The 17,441-nt window shown below is 55.2% G+C and overlaps 2 protein-coding genes across 2 annotated transcripts; one reads left to right on the forward strand and one right to left on the reverse strand.

Moving 5' to 3' along the window:
• Window positions 1-101: 101 nt before the first annotated feature.
• On the reverse strand, window positions 102-3,200 carry CIAO2B (cytosolic iron-sulfur assembly component 2B). Its single transcript, XM_084257502.1, has 5 exons — window positions 2,212-3,200; window positions 1,988-2,065; window positions 1,614-1,739; window positions 1,122-1,167; window positions 102-630 (listed from the first exon to the last, which is right to left on the reverse strand). Exons 1-5 carry the CDS (start codon window positions 2,353-2,355, stop codon window positions 533-535), a joined length of 492 nt encoding a protein of 163 aa, XP_084113628.1. The 5' UTR covers window positions 2,356-3,200; the 3' UTR covers window positions 102-532.
• A 765-nt stretch (window positions 3,201-3,965) lies between these two features.
• On the forward strand, window positions 3,966-15,678 carry LOC311186474 (cocaine esterase-like; the record flags this gene model as incomplete). The annotated part of the gene is made up of 12 exons (XM_084257503.1): window positions 3,966-4,041; window positions 10,115-10,319; window positions 11,210-11,351; window positions 11,956-12,089; window positions 12,172-12,430; window positions 12,866-12,964; window positions 13,180-13,320; window positions 13,431-13,511; window positions 13,753-13,897; window positions 14,339-14,476; window positions 15,001-15,073; window positions 15,492-15,678. 12 exons carry the CDS (start codon window positions 3,966-3,968, stop codon window positions 15,676-15,678), a joined length of 1,680 nt encoding a protein of 559 aa, XP_084113629.1.
• Between the last annotated feature and the right edge of the window lie 1,763 nt (window positions 15,679-17,441).

Raw genomic sequence — 17,441 nt, forward strand, 5'->3', positions numbered from 1 at the left:
AAAAGTGAACTACACTCGGGCCTCCCCTGGTGGCGCAGTGGTTGAGCACTGGGCTGTGAAGCTGCCAGCAGCCTCTGCAGTGCCGGTTCTATCCCCGGCCACGGTTGAGGGTCCCACATGGCGCGACAGACCTCTCCTGCTGTGCCCACTGCTCCCCTCAGCAGTGTATGTCGTCAGTCTGCCTGTTCTGTTCCCCGCTCTGGCTCTGGTGAATTCTCTTACCCTCCCGCATTTCTGACTATAGCCAGTGCTTGTATAAATAAATAAATAAATCTTTAAAAAAAAAAAAAAAAAAAGTGAACTACACTCATCAACCCAGCCTGTAGAGGTACTAACTGCCATCACTGCCCCGAAATTCCAAGTGACCCCGCCAAGAGGAAATACTCTAAGGAACACTAGGAAATTACATAAATTAAGGGTTTATTACAAAATGCAAAAATGTTAGTTTCTTATTGTCAGTGGTGCAAGAAAACAAGGCCCAGAGCCCTCTGCTCACTCCTCCCTGGGTGGGGCTGGGGGCTAACAGCCTCGCTCAGGAACGGGATGACAGGCACTGGTTCACCACCTCCAGCAGGTGGGTGTTCTCCAGGGCAGCAGCGACCCGCTCCTTATCCGCAAGCTGCTTGTTCACTGGTTGGGAAGGAAGGAAGGAATGGGGAAGGAGAATCAAAGCCAGGCTTCAGCCAATCTGCTGAGCCCCACCACTGAGCCTTTGCATATACACACCTGCGTACACACACACACACATCCCTCCACCAATAAGGCCCTCTTGGCACCTCCTTCTCAAGCCTCAATCAGGCTACCCCAACCACCTGAGCCCACAACTATCCCACTTTCTTGGGTTCCCATTCCCTCCCCAACCCCCCACCCCCACCCCCTGGCTGCTCATGTCTGCCTTCTGTACTATTGATACACCGGCAGACACACCCTGGTCTTGTGTATTTAGCAGAGGGAGAGAGCAGGAGTGGGGAACACAGTAAGCAAAGCAAACTTGAGTCAGGCCAAGGCTGTCACCTCAATGAGGAGTCGTCACCCACCCAGCACCTTCCACCTTGCCTTACTGACCACCATGCTGAGGGGGAAGCTCCAGGATCAATGCCTCAACACCAGCCCACGCTTACCTGCGTGTTCCGAAGCATGGGTCCCTGGCGTAATGTGAACATCCATCTGGGAGGGAGACAGGCGGGATCTGAGGACTCACCCAACTGTCTATCTCCTTTCTCCCCTCTCCCCTACCCACCACCTCCTTCTTCCTAATTATGCCTCTGGACTCTGGCCCTTCTGTGACACCTCAAACCCACCCGGAGGCAGTCAGTCTCTACCTAAAGGCCTGCCTGTGGCCTATCTCTGCTCCCAACCCATCTACAGACCCTACATGCATCACACTCCTCATAACTTTTCTGCACTTTCCAACTCAGGTCTTTATTCTTGTTCTGTCCAGCTGGAAAGCTTCCTTCCAGATTCATCTCTGCTTGCTTGGATCCTTCCAGGCTCTAATTTCTGTGTTCATGCTCTCCATGTCCTCCTCGCCATGTTCCCACCTGCCCCACCCCTGGGGCTCAGTTCTAACTTATCCTGAAAAAACAGAAACAACAAATAAAAAACGAACGCACCTTGAAACGTTGGGGAAGGGATCGCAGAAGCTTCACTTTGATGGACAGGCCAATAAGGGTGGCCATGCTGCAGTGCGGGATGGTGGGTGTGAAGGCCACGGCCACCGTGCTCTCCGGGTCACTCACCTGATGGAGGGAGTGGGGGAGTCATGGCCTTTCCATCCCAGAGACTCTTTTCTTAGTTACTTCAGGCAAGTCATCTAACCCCTACACCCCTCCCTGTGCGCATCCATAAAAAGGGCACAATAATCCCCCCCTTTCAAAGACTCCCGAGGAGCTCACGAGCTGAGAGAACATCCGTCCCTAGGGGCACAGCTGGGCCTTCCTGACTCTTTCAACCAAGTCTCCCCTATCAGGTGCTGGGACCGACTCACCTGAACGCGGACTTGCTCGACGACGTTCAATTCTTCGAGTGTCAGCGGGTGCTCCGGGTCATTGATGGAGCGAATCAAATGTGGCAAGTGAAGGAACAGACTCTGCGCCTCAGCCCGCTCGGAACCCTGCGGCCGGGCCGCCCAGCCTCCCGCGGCTCCCCGCCGGCCGGCCCGCACCCCCTCCCAGCGGCCGCGCCCCTCGCCCGCGCCCGGCAGCGGCGGATATCGAAGATCTCGCGCGCGTCGATGCTGTCGGGGACCTGCTCGTCCTCCTCGCCCGCGGTCACCGGCCGCTCCCCAGAGCGCGCGTAGATGAGGGGGTTGGCGTTCTCCAAGGGGCCGCCCCCCACCCCGCCGCCGCCCACCATGGCGCAGCCCCGGCGCCCGCGGTCAGCGCGCACTTCCGCCCCCACCGGGCACTTCCGCGGGGGGCGGGGCGGGGCGACGGCGGCGCGCGAGGGACACGCCGCCTCGCTTCGCCGTCTTCCCGCGGGGCTGGGGCGCCGGGCGGGCTGCGCGTGTCCGCCCCGCGCCTGGGAAACGCCGGCCGCTGCCGCGAAGGCGCGACGGCGGATCCCGGCCGAGCTGGGTCGGGTGCAGGCGGCGGGGGCCAGCGATGAAGTGGCCTGAGGCCGAGCGGTCCGCGGCGTCTGGGGCTCCGGGACGCGCCCGCCTTCCCCTCCGCGCCCTGCCCGGCCCCAGCGCGCCGACGTGCGGGCTCTTTTTTTTTTTTTTTTAAGATTGATTGATTGATTGATTGATTTTACACTGAAATACACTGCTGAGGGGAGCAGTGGGCGGGAGAGACAGGAGAGGTCTGCCGCGCCATGTGGGACCCTCGCCGGCCGGGGGATCGAACCCGCGCTGCAGAGGCCGCGGACAGCTTCGCAGCGCGGCGCTCAACCGCTGCGCCCCCGGGGAGGCCCTGCAGGCTCTTTTTAATTGCCTGTACGTGGGTAAAAGATCTTGAACTCGATCTTGACGGGGAGCGAGAGAGGCAAAGTCGCGGACGGGGCGCCGAGTGGCCTTAAACAAGTGCCCGCGCCGCGTCTGCGCCTCAGGAGGGCCGGGCCGGGGCGGGGGGTCGTGGAGACGCTCGGCGAGGGCCTGTCAGGGGATGGAGGGTCTGAAAGGCGGCCCGGGAGACGGCCCTGGACGCAAGGCGGAGATTTTAGGATAAAGGACGGTCATCCTGCCGTTCCCCGCAGCTTTTTTTTTTTTTTAGCTTTTTAAAAAAAAAAATTGTAAAGATTTATTTATTTATGCATACAAGAGCTAGGGTGCAGGCCACAGATGCGGGGGGAGGGGGAGAGGATTCACCAGAGACAGAGCGGGGAACAGAACAGGCAGACTGACTGAAACACACTGCTGAGGGGAGCAGCGGGGAGACAGGAGAGGTCTGCCGCGCCGTGTGGGTAGCTCCCTGCCTGGGGATCGAACTCGTGCTGCAGAGACTGCGGACAGCTTCACAGTGCGGCGCTTAACCCCCTGTGCCACCAGGGAGGACCCCGTTTCCTGCAGCTTTAACGCAGTTTGTTCCCATTTCACTCTCAGTGGGAACCTCACGGTGCTGGCCAAGGAAGTTCTCCAGGGCGCCCCAACCACAGTTCATGTCTCCCCCTTTGGACCCCCTGACACGCTCTTCGGGGCCCGCGGCTGTGCAGTGGCCGCAGTGGGTCCAGATCTGGGGAGGGGGTTCTCACTGCCCGGAGGGCTGCCAGGCCCCGCGGCGCCTTCGGAGGGGCCAGGACAGCGGCGCCTCCCCGCCAGGGCCCGCCCGGCGGTGCCCTGTGTGTGGTTCTGCTGTCCTGACAGAACTCACCTTCCCCGGGCCAACCCCGCCCTCCCCGCTTACTCCCTGCCCAGTTCAAACTCCGGCCCCGAGCGCGGCGCTCCCTGAGAAGCTGCGCAGTCCCGGGGGCCTCTCGGGGACGAGCCTCAGCCCGGCGGGGGTGCAGGGACGGCCGTGCAGCCCACCATGCGGCCGGACAGACTCCACGCGCGCCTGTGTGTCGCGGCCTGTGGGCTGCTGCTTCTCCTCGCCCAGGGCCAGGGTGAGGCTGCGGTGGGAGTGGGGGCACCCTGGGGTGAAGGGGGCGGCCGAGAGGAGGGTGGGACTTGCCAAAGTCTGCACAAGGGGAACCTGAGGCTGTGGGAGCGCAGGCGGCAGGGAGGTGGGAGCCGGGGGAGCAAGGGCCACAGAGCCGGGCGCGGGCCTTGGCCACCGCTGGGGGCGGGAGCGCCAGGGCTGGGGCTGTGCTGAAGCCGCCGAACACTGAGGGGTGCGCGCCAGGAGGGACCCCGAGGAGCGTTCAGGTGGAGGGACTTGGCGACATTTATCCTGCTTAGAAAAATTCATCGGATTAAGTGGAAAGATCGAAGCAGGTTTATCCAGTGATTAGTGATGAAGCAGCACTCCCTCAGCAGGCAGAGAGGCGCCGCAGAGCTGTACAGAATGGAAGGAGTTTATAGACTGGAAGGGACGAGGGGAAAGAGGATGGGCTGGTTGAGGCCAGGTCACCTTCCCCGGAGGGAGGTGCGGTGGAGGGCAGAGGACTCGATGGGGAAATCTGGACAGACTGGTTAATATGTATCTGGGAGAGGCTGAAACTGCATTTCCATTCACTGTTAGGTATTAACACACATGGGCTTAGCACAAGCGACTCCACTTGGGGCCAGTGTAGCTTTTTCTTAGCGCCCTTCCTCGGCAGTGTGCAGAAGGCCCCAGGGCCCTGGCTGGTTCCTATGGAGGAGCCAGGAACCAGCCATGTGTGTGGTGTAGGTGACATTGCTGGTGGGTAAGAATATCTTTGCCCTTTGGCTCTGATTATTGTGCCCTGGGCGAGGGGGGAGGGCACCCTGGCACCCTTGGAGTCTCTCTTCAAAGGAGCCCTAGGCAAGGTTACTAGACGTGACTTCCCCCAACTACCACATCCTAAAGCCTATGGAGACGCTGCGTGTCCTTCTCACCTGTGCACCCGCCCCAGGCAAGGGCAGGTCTTGGCTTCCAGGGCAAAGGTGAACCTGATTTGTGCCAACTCTGGGTTGGTCTTCCTGGCCCTTTCAGTAACAGAAGCTGTATAGGCACGGTGCCTGCCCAGGGTGCCCACAGCACCTATGATCCCTCTCCCAGGGTATAATCTCCCTCACAGAGGCCTTCCTTGTGTGACCTGCTGTCCTCTCCTTTCTCAGTCAAACTGGCCAGGAGACGTCCATGCTTGTTCCTCCCCCATGGCCCATCCCACAGTGTTTCCACCTAACCCACCACCGACCAGACTTTGGTTCTCAGGACCCTCCAGCATGACCATCTGCTAGATCTCAATGATCCTTCCCTTTCAAAATGTTAGAATTTGGGGGCCTCCCTGGTGGTGCAGGGGCTAAAGATAGGGCTATCAAACTATTGCCAGACACTGCAGCACGAGTTTGATCCCCTGCCAGGGAGCTACCCACATGGCGCAGCAGACCTCTCCTGTCTCCCTGCTGCTCCCCTCAGCAGTGTACTTCATCAGTCTGCCTGCTCTGCTCTCCCCTGTCTCTGGTGAATCCTCTCACCCCTGGCACCTCTGGCCTGTACCCCAGTTCTTGTATGCATAAATAAATAAATCTTTAAAAAAAAAAGTTAGGATTTTGGATTGGACCCAGTGTTCATCTGTGTACAAGAGGGCGCAGGTGATAGGCCTGACCCTTTCCTGCCCCACCCAGTCCTGGCTTCTCCACAGGAACCAGCAATGGCCCGGGGCCTTCTGCACATTGCCCAGGAATTTACCCAAGAATGACATTTGCCCACATCCTTCACTTTCATCTCAATGGTCACAAACTCCACCCAGCCCCCCACTTCTAATACTCAGCTTTTCCGCTGCCTGACACGGGGGTGACTCCCCACACCTTACATGGTAGAGCTTCTTCATGCCGTTTGATGGAAGGGATCCTCTTCAAGGAGAAAGCTTCCTTAACGCAAATGCTTCTGCTCCAGGACATTTCAGAGGCTTTTCTCTTTTGCTATTGCAAACATGAGGCATCGGAGACCAGTGACCCTGGCAAATTACATGGACAGCCGTCACGTCCTGCAAGGAACTGCATGTGGACAGCACGGTGCTGGAGAGAAGGCTGGGCCCTTGGGAAAGCCTTGCTTGATTGCTCTCTACCCATGGAGAAGCCCGTGAATAGAGGCTGACTCTGGCCTCCCCACACCGGGTGGCCTCCAGCATGTTGGTCCTTGTCGGTCAGATAGGTGTACAGACTTTCCCTGAGGCTGTGTGGGTAATTTTGTTTTGTGGGTTTTTGTTTTGTTTTACTTTTTGTTATGGAACCAGGCTCAGACCTGCCAAATTCTGCAAGCGCAGAACCTGAGTCTGCAGGAGGGAAGCTGTCAGGGAGTCGGAGCCAGTGGCGATAGCCTGACTGAATACCTCCCTGTAGCCCAAGGCACAGAGGTCAGAGCTGCCTGAGGCCACACAGTGCCCAAAGGCTCCCAGTTTGATGGAGGATAATTTAATAAACCCAATATGTCCATCATCAGCTGTCAACAATTATCCAATCTAATAGGGCAACCTACTTTTATCTAGACTTTTCTCCCTTGCACCATTATTTGAAACAAATCCCAAACATCATATCATCTGTATATTTTTCAGCATGTTCTACTGAAGAAAAGGAAGACAACAGCAGCACACTTTTGTATTATAATCAACTATTCGGTCAAATGTTCTTATCTCCTATTATCTCATAAATGACATTTATAGGGTTTTTCTTTGAAATCAGGATTCAAATAAGGTCCATACTTTGAAATTTGGTCTATATGGTTCTTATTTATTTATGGATATTTATATATATTTTACATTATTGCTCCTTTTTTTTTTTAAAGATTTATTTATTTATTTATACAAGCACTGGGTACAGTCAGAAGCGCGGAAGGGTGAGAGAATTCACCAGAGCCAGAGGGGAGAACAGAACAGGCAGAGTGATGAAGTACACTGCTGAGGGGAGCAGAGGGCGGCAGGAGAGGTCTGCGCGCCATGTGGGACCCTCCTCTGGTGGCCGGGGAGCAGCCGGGGATCGAACCAGCATTGCAGAGGCTGCGGGCAGCTTCGCAACCCAGCGCTCAACCGCTGCGCCACCACGGAGGCCCTCATTGCTCATTTTTAAACAATATTTGCTCCCCCCCACCCCCAGGTGTAGTCCTCATAGAATTTCCTTCCCCTATGCACCCAGGCACCATCACTACAGTCCCCTGTGCTCCTCCCTCTCTCCCCCCAATCCCTCTCCCTCCTCCTCCCCTGCAGGATGTCTCTGGTTTATAATGGTCTGTTTTTGTTTTGTTGTGTTGTGTTTTACATTCTCATCATTCCCCCCCCCCCATGTCTTATTTGGTTGCCTATATTCCTCCTATAAGTGAAACTGTTAGGGGGAAAGGATGTCCTGAGCTAATCCCATGCAGGCTTTGTGGACGCCACCCCCACTGCAGACCAAAGCCATCAGGACATTGGGAAAGACAAATCCTGTCACCACCCAAGGGAAGGTGGTGGGGACCTGAGGGTGGAGTTAAGCAGCCAGGTTGGGTATAAAAACCAAACACGTGGGCCTTGGGGGGCTCGCTCTGTCGCTCGCCTCCTGGTTTCACGGCTCCTGGCTCGCGGCCAGCTCTCAGAGCGCCATTTGGGATTCCAGATCTGTGGATCGGGTAGGACGCATTTAAAACTTGGTCTCCCACTTTTCTCCCTGAGCTGTACATTTCCTCATTTCCCCTTCCCTTGTGAATAAACCTTTCATTAACCTCTCGCATGCGCGTGCAGTAGAGCATTGATAAGTCCTTTTAAGCGCGCGGGTGAGGACCCACAGCCAGGCACCCCTGTTTTGTATCGGGGCTGCCCTATAACAAACCATCTGATATTTTTCTTTTTCCTTCTGACTTATTTCACTGAGCATAATTCCTTCTAGCTCCATCCATGTTGCTGCAAATGGCATGAGTTTATCTTTTTTGATTGCTGAGTAGTATTCCATTGTGTATATCTGCCGATGTGGTTCTTTTTTTAATAACAGCTTTGAGATGTAATTCACACGGCATTCCATTCACCCGCTTGAGGTGTACAAGTCAATGGTTTTAACATGGTCAAGAGTTTACTTCATCATTCCCCCTTCACCGCAGCCTGAGCAGATGGGTTGTTTTCTGTGTCTTTGGATATGCCAGTTCCGGCCACTTCCGATAAATGAAATCGTTCCAAGAAAGAAAAGCTTCTTTCACAAAGCATCTTTTCACGGTTCATCCATGTTGCAGCATGTGTCAGAATTTTTCATAGCTGATTAATATATTTTATGTTTAGCTAGGACACATTATTTTTTTAAAGATTTGTTTATTTATGCATACAAGACCTGAGGTATAGGCCAGAGATGCTGAGGGGGAGGGGCGGTGAGAGACTTCACCGGAAACAGAGTGGGGAGCAGAACAGGCAGACTGACTGAAGTACACTGCTGAGGGGAGCAGCGGGTGAGGCAGGAGAGGTCTGCTGAGCCATGTGGGTCAGCTCCCTGGCTGGGGATCAAACTCCTGCTGCAGCAGCTACAGATAGCTTCATAGGTTGTATCTTAACCTCTTGTGCCACTAGGGAGGCCCTGGATGCATTATTGACCCACTTGCCAGTTGATGGACATTTGGATTGTTTCCACTTCCTGGCTGCTAGGAACCCACATTGAACATTCATGTACAAGTTTTTGTGTGGACACATGTTTTGAATTCTCTTGGGATATACCTGCCATTGGAACTGCTGGGTCATAGGGTAACTAGAAGAACTGCTACATTATTTTCCAAACCACCCACACCATTTTATCTTCTCACCAGCAATGTATAAAGGCTCCGATTTTTCTGCATCCTCGCCAACATTTGTCATTATCTGTCTTTTTGATGTTTTGCATTATTCCTCTGCCTCTCTTTTATCTTCCTTGTGAAGAGGATAACTAGTTTATTTGTTGTGTTGAAAAAAACAGTTTATTCTAGAGGGGATCCTAGAGTTTGGGTTTTGCACATGGCATTCCTGTAGTGTCTTTTTTCAGTCCCCTGAATGCCTGTAAATTTGTATTTATATTCTCAAGGCTAGATCAGATTCAGGTTTTGGATTTCACTTTGTTTTGGCAAGTCCACTTCCTGCGTGGTTCTGTGGGACGTCCATGGAAAATGCACCATGGATGACTGGCTTGCTTTCTGTGACACAATAAGTCGTCAGCATAGCCTTTGGCGTGTCTTTTTCTTTGAAATTCTTTTCTTTCATTAAAGATTTTACTTATTTATTTTTGTATAGAACTGGGGTGCATGCCAGAGGTGCTGGGGGTGAGAGGATTCACCAGAGACAGAGTGGGGTGCAGAACAGGCAGATCTATTGAGATACACTGCTGAGGGGAGCAGCGGGTGAGACAAGAGAGGTCTGCTGCGCCATATGTGGGTCAGCTCCCTCAAACTCAGGTCCATGAGGTGGGCCTTTATGGTGATAGTGTTGCGACTTAACCCTTGGGCCACCAGGGAGGCCCAGTGTGCCTTTTTGTTAGTATGAGTGAGGTGAATACCCCTTCACTTGCTGAAGATCCATGTATTTGTATTCCTTCTTCTGTGTGAACACGTTCTTTGACCATTTCGTATTTTGCCAAATAGTTGACAATTCTTAATTCCTTTGTTGAAATTCCTTACTAAAAATATCATCTCTCTCCGATGACTTTCAGTCACTTCCTTCCTCCCTGGCTCCCACAGCAGGGTAGGCAGCACTTTTTACATTTCTCTTGTAGTTCTTCTCATCACATCACTCTTTGTTTGAAGGAGACTTTCTTTGCGACCTTTCTGGTCACCACATTTCTCTCACTGTCTGGTGACCTGGCACATGGTCAGTGGAAATGACACTCTCACCTGTTGGACTCACGTGACCATTTGTTTGACTCTTGGTATCAAACTCCAAGGAACCTCTGTGTGGTGGAAAAGCCCAGGGCTGGACCCAGTGAAGGCACTGGTATGGGGGGAGGTGAGGGCAGAGTGACAGGCAGGAAATTTGTGAAGCAGAACTGAAGATGAGGAAAGAGGGAACCACATCAGGACTCTGGGAGGGCAGCTGATTGGGTGGACCCACCCCTGATATCCATTCTTGTCCCCAGGCCAGGACGCCTCCAGCCCCATCCGGAACACGCACACAGGGCAGGTGCGGGGAAGCATCGTCCACGTGGAGGGCACCGATGTGAGGGCCCACACCTTCCTGGGAATTCCTTTTGCCAAGCCACCTCTAGGGCAGTTGCGATTTGCACCCCCCGAGCCCCCTGAGTCTTGGAGTGGTGTCAAGGATGGGACCTCCTACCCAGCCGTGTAAGCAGGGGGTTCTGGGAACTTCAAGCCCCGGGGAAGAGGGTGCTTTGAGGCCTGGGCCAGGTTGTCATTTCATTTAATCCCGCCACACCCAGCTTTCCCTCTGAGGTTGGTGGATTCCCACATGCATTTTCCCAGTGAACATATTGGGGCTCACAGGCAAAGTGAAATTCCCCAGGATCAGAGCTTGGCACTCGAAGGGCATTAGCTCCATCCACGTCCTGAAGGGATGCGCAGAGACCCACGTCTCCCCAGCTTCTAGTTATGCCAAGCGTTCTCCGCCAGCAGAGGAGGGTGTCCCTGCCAGAGGTTCTGTTTGGCTCCATGAATTTTGTAAACGCCCCTGACTCTACAGATCCCTGAGAGATGGGGGAATCCCCCTGCCCCACGGTTACTGTGCCAACCGACAGGACCAGGTGCCGTCTGCCAAGGGCATGAGTATGTTCTTACAACTAGAGGCTGCGGGGTGATGAGATTCTCTGAAAGTTTCTGGATTTGGAATGAGGGGCTCCCACCACCCTTCTCATGCAGCATCAACATACATTCATTCAGGGAGCTTATGTATATGAACTCCCACCTGGGTACAGGTATGGTGGTGAATGGCAACATGCGCAACCAGTGGTTCTCTACGAGAACCCCAAAAGTCAAGTTTTCCCAGTCCCAGGAAAATTGGTATTGAAGGTCCTCACAGCCTTGAGACCTCTCTGAAGACTGGGTTCCACCCCAGCTTCCCCAAAGCCTGAAACCTGGTGGGGAGGGCCTTCAGGGAAGGACCAAGTATGAGCAGGTCTCAGGGACAGGGGTACTAAGGGGGACTGGGAACAAGTGAGCCCAGGATCTGATCTTGGCCACGGCGAGGCCCCATGGTGACCGCCCACCCCGATTACTAGATGTCTGCAGAACTCCGATGCAATGAATGGAATGGCTGTGAAAATCCTGAATCTGACTCTGCCTGTCACCACCATGTCTGAAGACTGCCTGTACCTCAACATCCATACACCTGCCCATGCCCACGAGGGCTCCAACCTGCCTGTGAGTGCCAGGTCACAGCCCGCAGGGGTTGGGAGGACATTTGCTCTGTAAGCAGATGAGAAATGACAAGATCAACCTGGGCCTTGCCGCAGCGTGGAGCCTGTCGACAAGCCTCTCGTGAACAGCGCTTCTTTCCGAGGGCGGGCAGCTGACTCCTGAGCACGGGACCCTGGCGGCTTGCAGGGGCCCAGGACACACCCAGCCAAGTCATGCAAGCCCAGGAGACCTGCTCAGGTGTCAGAGGGCTGCACTTGGAGGTGGCTAGAGACCCCTCCGCGGATTACCTGTTGGAACAATAAGAATGAAGGCTACTCTTGATTCATTTGCCTATGGGATGTCAGGGAGACACCCCTTTTCTTTCCACCCCAGAGAGGATTCCGGGAGAAACAGAGCGAGGCTTTGGTCCACGGGGCAGACCTCCAAGGATGGGACACCTGGTTTTCTTGACAGGCCTTGCGCCACCCTTGGCCTAGGTTATAAAAGCACCACCCTCTTTTGCAAGGTTGTTAGGAAGACAGAGTCAAAAAGGTGATTAGTCCAGGTAGCCCCCCAGGGGTGTTTGGGCTGGGTGGGAACCATGTGATTTCTGCCTCGGTTTCCCTAGGTGATGGTGTGGATCCATGGTGGGGCGCTGGTGATGGGCATGGCCTCCATTTACGACGGCTCTGCATTGGCAGCCTTTGAGGACGTGGTGGTGGTTGTGATCCAGTACCGCCTGGGTGTGCTGGGCTTCTTCAGGTGAGACTGGGGTCCGAGCTGGGCAACCTGGGCTGAGTGGAGCCAGAACAGTCTCGTGATCTCCCTCCCTGTCACTTCTCAGCACTGGTGACAAGCACGCAACTGGCAACTGGGGCTACCTAGACCAAGTGGCCGCGCTCCGCTGGGTCCAGCAGAATATTGCCTACTTCGGAGGTAACCCTGGCCGCGTCACCATATTTGGCGAGTCCGCAGGCGGCACAAGTGTGTCCTCGCACGTCGTGTCCCCCATATCCCAAGGACTCTTCCACGGCGCCATCATGGAGAGTGGTGTGGCCCTGCTGCCTGGCCTCATCGCCAGCTCCTCTGACGTGGTCTCCACAGTGAGTGCCCAACCTGGGAAATCCCAGACCTGCGGCTTCTCCCTTGCTTCTCAGTTCAGACTCTATTGTTCTATCAGTTAAGTGGGGATAACAAGACTCCCCTGCCATAGGAGCATCTTGGAAACTACCACCTGTCCGGGGATGGTGAGGGGTTCCAGGGTCAGAACACATAGGCCTCCACCACTGCAGAGGCCGAGCATGTTCTGTGATGTGCAGAGCTGCTGCCCTGGGGGTCTCCACCATCCAGGCAGGTGGGTGACACCACTGGCTGAGACTTCTGATCATCAGGGAGGGTGGAACACTCAAAACTGCAGGAATCCACTTATGAGACTGAGATTTGGGGTGCACCTGCTACCCAGCTGTGGTCTTGGGCAAACCCTTTTCCCTTTGACTCAGGAAAAACAATGAGCCAGCCCCTGCCTGGTCTCTTTACAGATGGTGACTGACCGGTCTGGCTGTGGCCAGGTGGACTCGAAGGGCCTGGTAGACTGCCTGCGGGGCAAGAGTGAAGAGGAAATGCTGGCCATCAATGAGGTGGGACTGAATGGACTCGGGTATGGAGGGAGGGGGCCGAGAGGTGTGGTTCAGGCAAGCCTGGTTGCCCTTCACACCCCCCAGGGTGAGTTACTCCATCTCCACGCCTCGGTGTCCTGGGGAGGGTGCACGTACCCAGGGATGAGCCGGGAAGGGGCAGAAGGCGCACAAAGGGCACCAGAAGAGTCTTGGACTGATCTCATGTGCCCCCTCAGCCCTTCAAGATCATCCCCGGTGTGGTGGATGGGACCTTCCTGCCCAGGCACCCCCAGGAGCTGCTGACCTTTGCCGACTTTCAGCCTGTCCCCAGTATCATTGGCGTCAACAATGATGAGTATGGTTGGCTCATCCCCATGGTGAGTCCTAGCCCCAAACACCCATGGAGGGAGAGCCCATCCTATGTGTGTGGGTGGGGGGGGGCACTTTGCAGCTCCAGGCCCCAACTTGAGACACCCCCAACCCGCAGAGCATGAACATCTCTGACACCCAGAGGGAAATGGACAGAGAGACCATGAAGACTATTCTGCAGGAAACGTCAGCAGCGCTGGTGAGGCTCCAGGCACCCGCCCACTGGACCGGGCCCCTACCCCCTCCCAAGGCAGGGGACACCCAACTCTGAGAGACCCTGTCCGTGCAGCACCTCCCGAGCAAAGACTGGGGTGTGTGTGTTTGTGGATGCTTGGTCCCTGCCCCCCACTGCCTGTCCCATCCCAGAACCCAGCTCTCCAACCGTGACCCGCTGCCTGCCTCCCTGCCTAACCTGACTCTCCCTGACCCGCCCGGAGCAGAGTTTGCCGTCTGAGTTTGGTCACCTGCTGTTGGAGGAGTACATGGGTGACAGCACAGACCCCCAAACCCTCCGAGCCCAGTTCCATGAGATGATGGGGGACTCCATCTTCGTGATCCCTGCACTCCAAGTAGCCAATTTTCAGCGTGAGTATATCTATAACGAGGGCCAACTGGCAAAGGGGCAGCTCGGGCCGCAGACGCTGGGTGGCGCCTGTCAGTGTCCAGCCCCTCTGGGCGATACACCTGTTGGTAGGTGTCCAAGTCCTTACCCTGGAAGCCAGGTACTTGATGTCTCACCTGGGTAAATCCTCACAGCCAGTCTAAGAGGCAGACACTTTCCCCATTCCACAGAGGAGGACACAGGCTCAGTCACCTTCAGGGATGGCCCGAGGCCAAGAGCTAGGAAGTTCCAAGGCTGTGATTTGAACCCAGGCCCTTCCCACTGCCCTTGCTTCAGCCCGGGGCTCTCTTACCCCCGTCAGATTCTGTCTGCTTTGGACCTAGCTATCCCGACACCATGGGTGAGGCAAGAAAGCTCTGGGTGAGAGGCCACCCCCTCATGATCCGCCCACCCCACCCCTGTAGGTTCCCACGCCCCTGTGTATTTCTACGAGTTCCAGCACCGGCCCAGCTTCTTCAAGGACATCAAGCCACCCCACGTGAAGGCGGACCATGCCGATGAAATCACTTTTGTCTTCAGAAGCTCTGCCTTGATCAAAGACTGTGAGTTCCTAGGCGGGTCTCTCGAAGGCTCCTTGTTCCCCGGATGTGGGGCGACACCGTGGCCGAGTCCCTGAGCGAGGGTGACTGCCTTTAATGTGCAGATGAGGAAACCGGGGCTCTGAGAGGACTGGACTAGGTGTCCAGCTAGAAATGCTGAGCTAGAATCAGCGTCCAGGACTTTTTAGACTGGGACCTGTGCTGCCTCCAGTGCTCCCCCTCCAAACCAGGGCGCCTGGCATGGACGCAGCAGGGAGTACTTCAAAGGTGTATCTGTGCCTTAAGGAACTTTCTAGTGTCAAAAGGTAGAAAGGGTGTTTTAGGCCAGGAAAGACCCCAGTGTCAGATCCCCTGGCGTGTGGGATGAGCCTCCTAAGCTGGGTGCAGAGCCGGAAGGAACAGGAAGAATCCAGGCCTAGGGAGGAGCCAGGGCAAAGTCCACCTCCATGGTCAATGTGGCAGGGGATGAGCTGTGTGCTGACCTGGGCTGGGCCCTGACCCGGACTCTTGTCCTCTGCTCTCTATAGTTAAAATCACTGAGGAGGAGGAGCTGTTGAGCAGGAAGATGATGAAGTACTGGGCCAACTTTGCTCGAACTGGGTGAGATATCACACCCCACCTCAACTCCCACGGGGAACCTCATTCCCACCTGGACTTCCCTCCGGCTGTGATGGCCTTATTAGCACACATGTGTCTTCGACTGCAAGTGGGTCCCTTCCCTAGTTCCAGGACCCACAGAGAGGGTGGGTCCATCTCCTAGTGACCTGGGGGGTGGGGGGGATACGGGGGTGGGGGGGATACGGGGGTGGGGGGAGTCAGTCTCCTTCTCAGCAGAAGGGACAAAACAACCAGGCTACCCTGCCCCCTAGTGTTGACACTCTAGTGAGAGCTGGTTTCTCATTCTCCACGCCCACTGGGCAGGTTTGGCTGCCTTGCCTGATCCCAGTCAGGGTGCCCAGATTTGGGCTCCACAGGGCTCACAGCAACCCTCACAGTCCTGCTTGGGCCTTGTCTACAGGGATCCCAATGGCGAGGATCTGCCGCACTGGCCCGTGTATGACCAGGAGCAGCAATACATGCAGCTGAACTTGCAGCCTACAGCAAGTCGGGCCCTGAAGGCCAACAGGCTCCGGTTCTGGACAAAGACCCTACCCCAGAAGATCCAGGAGCTGACGCGTGCCAAGGAGAAGCACACAGAGCTGTAGTTTTCTGTGTCTGGTGGCGAGGGGGTGAGGAGGGTTCTCCCCAATGTGCCCCCACACACCCACCGAGGAGCCCTAAGTTTCCCTTCATGAACACAGCCACTTATCAATTATTTCACCCAGCCGTTAGCAAACATTTATGACCCACGCACTGCATGACCGAACCGCCAAGCCTGCCACGGGTCCTCTCTTGTTAGACACACTCAGTAACCCTCCCTCCCATGCAGCTGTGGGTGGACAAACGCCAATGAAGTTCACCTTCCCCAACACCCCGGCTTCATCTCCACCTTCTCCCCAGCTTCTCTCCTCCAGGACCCCAGGCCTCCCCCACTTTGAAAGAGGGTACTTTGGGGAATGTTGTTTACACCTGGCTCTCAAACCCACATGTTCTCATATCTGTCAGTGGACAACTGAAAACCTGGACACGAGGAGCCCTGGAACGTCGAGGTTACCACCTCACCCACTGGGGTTGGCTACCACTGAGAATGTGCAAGGCCCTGTCCCCAGCTATTGTCACTCTAGATTAAATGTCATCTATCATTGACAATGAAACATGCACTCTCCCACCTCTGTTCCTCGGTGGCGATTGGCCCCATTTTTTGTAAGAAGCATGACTACATTTGTCCACAGGCCCTGGAGCCTGGGCCAGCTGTGAAGTGACCAGAGAACCAGGCAAGTGACCAAGGAGACTTTGGACAAGACCTCACCTCACTGAGAGACTGTATCATTCGTCTCAAGTGGGAAGTTTCCTTGGTCATCTGCCTCCTGAAGTTTGCCTTTATTTTCAGTGACTCTACAGACACTGCAGGGCCTGCATTTCACATGACTGTAGCACAGGCATGAAGACTTGGGATGTTTATCTTTGGATGTTTCCTGGAAGTAGTATTGAGGGAGGGCCTCCCTGGTGGCGCAGCGGTTGAGCGCTGGGTTGCAAAGCTGCCCGCAGCCTCTGTGGCGCCGGTTCGATCCCTGGCTGCTCCCTGGCCACCAGAGGAGGGTCCCGCATGGCGCACAGACCTCTCCTGCCGCCCGCTACACTCCTCAGCAGTGTGCTTCGGTCCCTCTGCCTGCTCTGCTCCCCACTCTGGCTCTGGTGAATTGTCTCACCCTCCCGCGCTTCTGACTGTACCCAGTGCTTGTATGTATAAATAAATAAATAAATAAATAAATAAATAAATAAATAAATAAAGTAGTAGTATTGATGGACAGACAGTCCAGGAATACCTTGGAGAAGAGACTCTTGTCCCCTAAGTCCCTAGGGCCTCTCCATCCAGAGAGGTCACCTCTTACCTTTTGGAAGCCCTCTTGCCACCCTCCAGCCCCCCACTGCCTCCTCTGCTGAGAATTCCCTGACTCACTGGGAGATCACATGATTCCTTTTCCTACTTATCTAGACTGTTTTCCCTAAACTTTTCTTTTTTTTTTAACTTTATTTTTTTTTTTTAATAGAGGCATGCTTTATTTATTTGTTTGCTGGTTTGTTTGTTTTGTTTATACATGCACTGGGTACAGTCAGAAGCGCGGGAGGGTGAGAGAATTCACCAGAGCCAGAGCGGGGAGCAGAGCAGGCAGAAGGACCGAAGTACACTGCTGAGGGGAGCAGCGGGCGGCAGGAGAGGTCTGCGCGCCATGTGGGACCCTCCTCCGGTGGCCGGGGAGCAGCCGGGGATCAAACCGGCGCCGCAGAGGCCGTGCGCAGTTTTGCAACCCAGCGCTCAACCGCTGCGCCACCGGGGAGGCCCTTCCCTAAACTTTTCTTCCCCCAA

Source organism: Talpa europaea (assembly GCF_964194135.1).
Source record: "Talpa europaea genome assembly, chromosome: 16".
NCBI lineage: Eukaryota > Metazoa > Chordata > Mammalia > Eulipotyphla > Talpidae > Talpa > Talpa europaea.